The sequence below is a fragment of the Meleagris gallopavo genome, chromosome Z (assembly GCF_905368555.1).
Source record: "Meleagris gallopavo chromosome Z, MGAL_WU_HG_1.1, whole genome shotgun sequence".
Classification (NCBI taxonomy): domain Eukaryota; kingdom Metazoa; phylum Chordata; class Aves; order Galliformes; family Phasianidae; genus Meleagris; species Meleagris gallopavo.
Window position 1 is genome coordinate 47,745,772 of NC_139435.1, and position 4,962 is coordinate 47,750,733.

The 4,962-nt window shown below is 61.6% G+C and overlaps 1 protein-coding gene across 1 annotated transcript; it reads left to right on the forward strand.

Moving 5' to 3' along the window:
* The first annotated feature begins 1,410 nt into the window (after window positions 1–1,410).
* LOC109364942 (E3 ubiquitin-protein ligase PHF7-like) lies at window positions 1,411–4,709 on the forward strand. The gene is made up of 10 exons (XM_085213192.1): window positions 1,411–1,462; window positions 1,734–1,825; window positions 1,913–2,014; window positions 2,275–2,399; window positions 2,592–2,754; window positions 2,849–2,955; window positions 3,177–3,290; window positions 3,443–3,561; window positions 3,727–3,787; window positions 4,061–4,709. The coding sequence occupies exons 1-10, from the start codon at window positions 1,411–1,413 to the stop codon at window positions 4,479–4,481; spliced, it is 1,356 nt and encodes a 451-aa protein (XP_085069318.1). The 3' UTR covers window positions 4,482–4,709.
* Window positions 4,710–4,962: the final 253 nt, after the last annotated feature.

Below are 4,962 nucleotides of genomic sequence, written 5' to 3' on the forward strand. Positions count from 1 at the left end.
CCGGGAGACTGAAGAATAGCCAATGTCATTACAATCTCTGAAAAGGTCAGGAAGAAGGATAAAGGAAAATATAGGCCAGTCAGACAAACATCCATCCCTGGGAAAGTGTTGGAACAACATATTGGGAAATCATCACAAAGCAGGAAGGGAAAAAAATAAAAAAAAAAAACTACCGAACAAACAAACAACAAGGGTTATCCAGAGTAGCAAACTTGCAATTACCACGAAAAAATCATGCTTCACTACCGTGATAGTCTTCGTAGATGTCATGAGTGGCTGCGTAGGTGTCTTAGTAATCTACTTTAATGCTGATTCTGATAGACGTTTTGAATCACAGGATCCTGGGATGGCTTGGGTTGGAAGGGACATTACATTCTATCTGAAGTTCCAAACTCCTGCAGTGTGTTGGTTGCCACCCACTAGATCAGGCTGCCCGAAGCCCTATCCAGTGAGACCTTGAGCGTCTCCACGGAGGGCGGCTCTCTAGTCGCGGGGGCTCCCCCATCAGCGTTGGCCTGACTTTCACGGAGAAGCTGACTCTCATGGTCAGGCTGGATGAGCAGGGATGCTCCAGTGTGACTCCAGGACTGCAGCCCTGGACAAGGAACAGCTCCTCTCCTGTCCCTGGATGCTGGCCATTGCCAGCAGGTCAAAGAAAGCAAACCTCACAATTTTCTCTGACTCGTTTTATACGCAGGCTTGAAAGGAATCGTGGCCTGCCTATGCCACTTTGCCTCTGGGAACCGTATAAGGGTTGAAGCTTAGATGTGTGAAGACTTGGACAGGAAAGCATCATAAAACCCACCCAACCCCAAGTGCCTGCTGTGGGAGCGCTGCCAGCCAGCAGGCCAGGTTGGAGCAGGGCCCTGTCCAACCCGGCCTGGAGCGCCTGCAGGGATGCGCACCCGCAGCTTCTCTGGGCAGCTGTGCCAGGGCCTCACAGCCCTCTGAGTGAGGAATTCCCTCTCGCAGTTCACCGGATCTCCTCTTTTCTCAGCTCAAAACCTTGTCCTGCCACCATCAGACCGTGGAAAGTCACTCAGAACACACACTAGAAATGCTGGCTGTGCTGTTGACGCGCAGACCCTTTATTAGACTCTGCTGCGATGTCCAAGCACGGGCACGGCACAAAAGGCCTGAGGGAGGCCATCCTTGCTCCCTGCTGATGGCAGCACCGGGCTCCTCGCCCTGCGCTGCCACAGGAGCCGCCGCCCTCCCGCATGGGTGCCGCGCCCTCAGCCCTCAGTGAGGGGGCGACCGTGATGTCACCGTGATGTCACAGTGGTGGCCATTGTGACCCGCGGGGCCGGGAGCAGAGCAAAGGCTGCCGGGCTGGGGCTGTGCTCATTGCGGCCTGGTGAGGCGCGGAGAGAGGAGGGACTCTCTTGACTCTCTTGTTTCTTGCCGTCAATGCCGATGATGTCTGAACAGAAGGAGGAGGCCCCCAACTCTGGGGAGCCAGGTGAGAGCCCCGTGTCCCTGCGTGCGGCTCCCCACTGCCGGGCAGAGAGCAGCTGGGGGTCTGCCTGCGGCTGGAAGGGGTGGAAGGGGCGGGCAGGGGCTCTCCAGCGCCGCGGGCAGGCAGGGCCCCTCTGCTCCTTGGCCAGGGGGCGAGCTTGGGCTCTGGCTGCCCGCTGGTGCTGCTGGGCCTCTGCAATGCCCTCCACCCCCTCCAGCCCTGACTCCGCCAGGTGCTCACCACTGCTCACGGTTGCTCTCTCCTTCCTCTCCAGTGTGCGTGCTGTGCCGCCGGGCACAGGTCAACCCGGACATCTGCGGGCGGACATTTGCCAACGGTGGGCTCTGTGCCCACGAATTCTGCTTGGTGAGTTCCCTCAAGGGCTAGGGCTCCTGCCAGGGACGTTCCCTTCCTTGCTGGCCTCACGAGATCCCGCTCTTTTCTCTCCTACAGTTCTTTGCCGATGGCCTTTTGGAGTGGAGATGCCCAATGGGGGGAATTTTTGGCTTCTCCATTGGTGCCGTCCAGCGCACCATCCAGCTGGCAGACCAGAAGGTGAGGACCTGAACGGAACGGGGAGCTTGGTGCCGGCAGAGGCTCGCACCAAAGTTTTGCCTGGGCTTATGGAAAGCGATCGTGGCCCTTCCAACCGGCTCCGGGACAAAGTCCCACCACAGCAGACGAGCCTCATCTGCCAGGCCGCTCCGCAGAGTGTGAGGCAGCGGTGCCCACACCCTGCGCCCTGCCTGGAGAAGTGGGGCCAGGCGCGGAGGCCCCGAGCCCACCGCTGACGGGAACCGCTCTGCTCATTTCAGCACTGCTTTGTCTGCGGCGGGAGGGGAGCTACCATCAGCTGCGCGGAGACAGGCTGTGAGCGCAGCTTCCATCTGCCCTGCACCGAGGACGGGCAGTGCATCACCCAATACTTTGGGCAGCACAGGTAAGGGCTGTCAGCAGCAGCCAAGCTGCCGTTCCTCCCTGTCCCTCCCAGGGAGGAACCCGCAGCGACACCTCCCAGCATCCTGCCAGAGCCAGAGCCAGAGCCAGAGCCCAGGCCTGGCGCTCTTTCCTGGTCCTCTGCGCTCCTCACAGCACTTCTCACCACGCCCGTCCCTTCTGTCCTCCTGCGCAGGTCCTTCTGCTGGGAGCATCGCCCTCAGCAGGCAGCGGAGGCAGCTCCGTCGCAGAACACCATCTGCGTCATCTGCCTGGAGCCCGTGGGGGACAGCACGTCCTACCACACCATGGTGTGCCCCGTGTGCAAACAGGCCTGGTTCCACCGGGCCTGCATCAGGGTAGGAGTCCTCCCCTCGCCCCGTGGGCACGGCTGGTGCTCAGCAGCAGCCAGCCCCGCTCACGCTCATGCTCACGCTTGTGCTTCTCCTGCAGAAACACGCCCTGCACGCTGCCACCATGCGTTTCTTCTGCCCCGTCTGCGGAGGCAAAAGGCGATTCCGATCCCAAATGACCACGCTGGGGATCCAAATTCCAATCAGGTTGGTGTCCTTCTGCCCGGCTCTGCAGACGCTCAGGCACAGGTGCTGTGCCTGCCCACGAACTGCCCCGGCAGGCCCAGCCCCTTGCCATCCTGCAAGCATCGGTCTCAGCTTCACGGAGCAGCTGGGAATGAGCTCAAGGAGGATGAACGGGGGTGCCCTGGATCTGCCTCACGCCTGGGGCACCGGGGACTCATCTCATTCCCTCTCTTCTCTGGCAGGAGACCATCTTGGTGGGACGACGCAGCATACCAGTCGCTGCGAGAAAGGCACAGGCGCTGCGATGCCAGCATGTGCCTTTACCGAGGAGGCAGGGAGAGGGCAGAGGAAAAGGGGTGAGTGACCTCCGCAGTCCTCTGGGACTCTGCGTGGGATCTCAGCCTCACCATAGGCTGGGGGGAGCAAGGGCTGAGCACCAGAGCTGTGCCGGCTGCTCCCTGCCTTGGCTTCTTTTGTCCTCACAGCCACAACCTGTTTGCTTCCGCAGGCTCTGGCAGCTGCTGCTCTGCAGGTCCTGTGGCTCAGAAGGCACGCACTGGTGCTGCTCCTTCTGGGCCATGCGCGGAAACGGCTGGGAGTGCGACACCTGCGCTGGTGCGGGCACCGGTAAGAGGCAAAGAGCCGTGTGCCGCGGGACTGGGGCCAGGCAAGGCCTGGCAGCGGGTGCTCAGGGCGGCCTTGCCACGGTCTCTCTGCCCCAGGAAGGATGGCAGCCTGTCCTGCCGTGGGGATGCATGTTCATCCTGCTGACCTTCTTGTCTCTCCTTACAGCCTCCCGCCCCAACTCTGATCCTGCCAGCCCCAGCACTTCCAGCCCAATGGTACAGGGGCCATCCCACAGCTTTCCGGCGCCTGAAAACACCAGTTCTGGCCCCACCAGCCAGGCAGCAACGGGCCCATCCTGCAGCTCCCAGCTGCCTGAGCTCAGCGTGCAGCCCAGAGTGCCTGCAACAGAGCAGAGGGCAACCCACCCAAGCCCATCTGAGGAGCAGGACACCCCTCAGCAGCGCCGAGGACGTGGTGGGAGGAGACGGGCACCAGCTGCAGGTGCTGAGACCGGTGCCCAGAGCCCCAGCAGACGGGGGACCGCGCGGTCCTCCAGAACCTCCTCGGCACCTGCTCCCACACAGCGTGCCAGGCAGCGGGGGACCGGCCGCACAAGAAGCCGCTCCCCGCTGCAAGGTCGGGCCTCAGGCTCCCACAGTCAGCCCCGAAGGCGTCATGCTGGGAGCCATACAACAGCCCAAGGTGCTCCACGCAGCACCCGCACCTCGGCCACACCAGCAGCACCGAGGTCCTCGAGGGCTTCCCCTCTGCCTGCACGCACCAGACAATCCAGGCAACGAGGGCGGGCCCGCACTCGAAGCCGATCCCCAGTGGGGCGTCGCGCTTCAACTTCCCGCAGCCGGCCCCGACGAGACCGTGGCAGCCGGTCCAGGCAGCGGGGGCCAGCCCGGGCACGAAGCCGCTCCCGGGCAAACCATCAGGGAAGGCGTCCCCACAGCCAGTCCCGAAGACGGCGCTGATGCAGCCGCGTTCCATCCCTACGTGACGGCTGTGGTCCCAAGCGGCAAAGAAAATCAACCTTGAAAAGAGTCCACCTATGCTGCCTTCATCCTTCGGTGGACCAGCCCAGACACAAAGCCACTCCCGGTTCCAGCATCAGAGAAGACATCCCCACAACCAGTCCCAAAGACAGCGCGGAATCAGCCATGTCCCATCCTGGCGTGATGGTTGTGGTTCCAAGTGGCAAAAAAAATAAACCTTAAATATACTTCCCACATGTTGGCTTCAGTCTTCCCTGCTTGTCCTGTGGTGGGCAGTGTTAGGAGCTGAGACCATGGGGTTCTCTTCTCCCCAGCACCTTCCCAGATGGTTGCCGTGGAGTTATCTTTACATCTATCTGTGTCCGTGACGGGGGACAGCATGCCCGCAGGCCCAACGGCCTGGAAAAAAAGGGGCGGGGACGGGGGCGGATCGACGGTTTATAGGCCAGTTCAGCCCGTT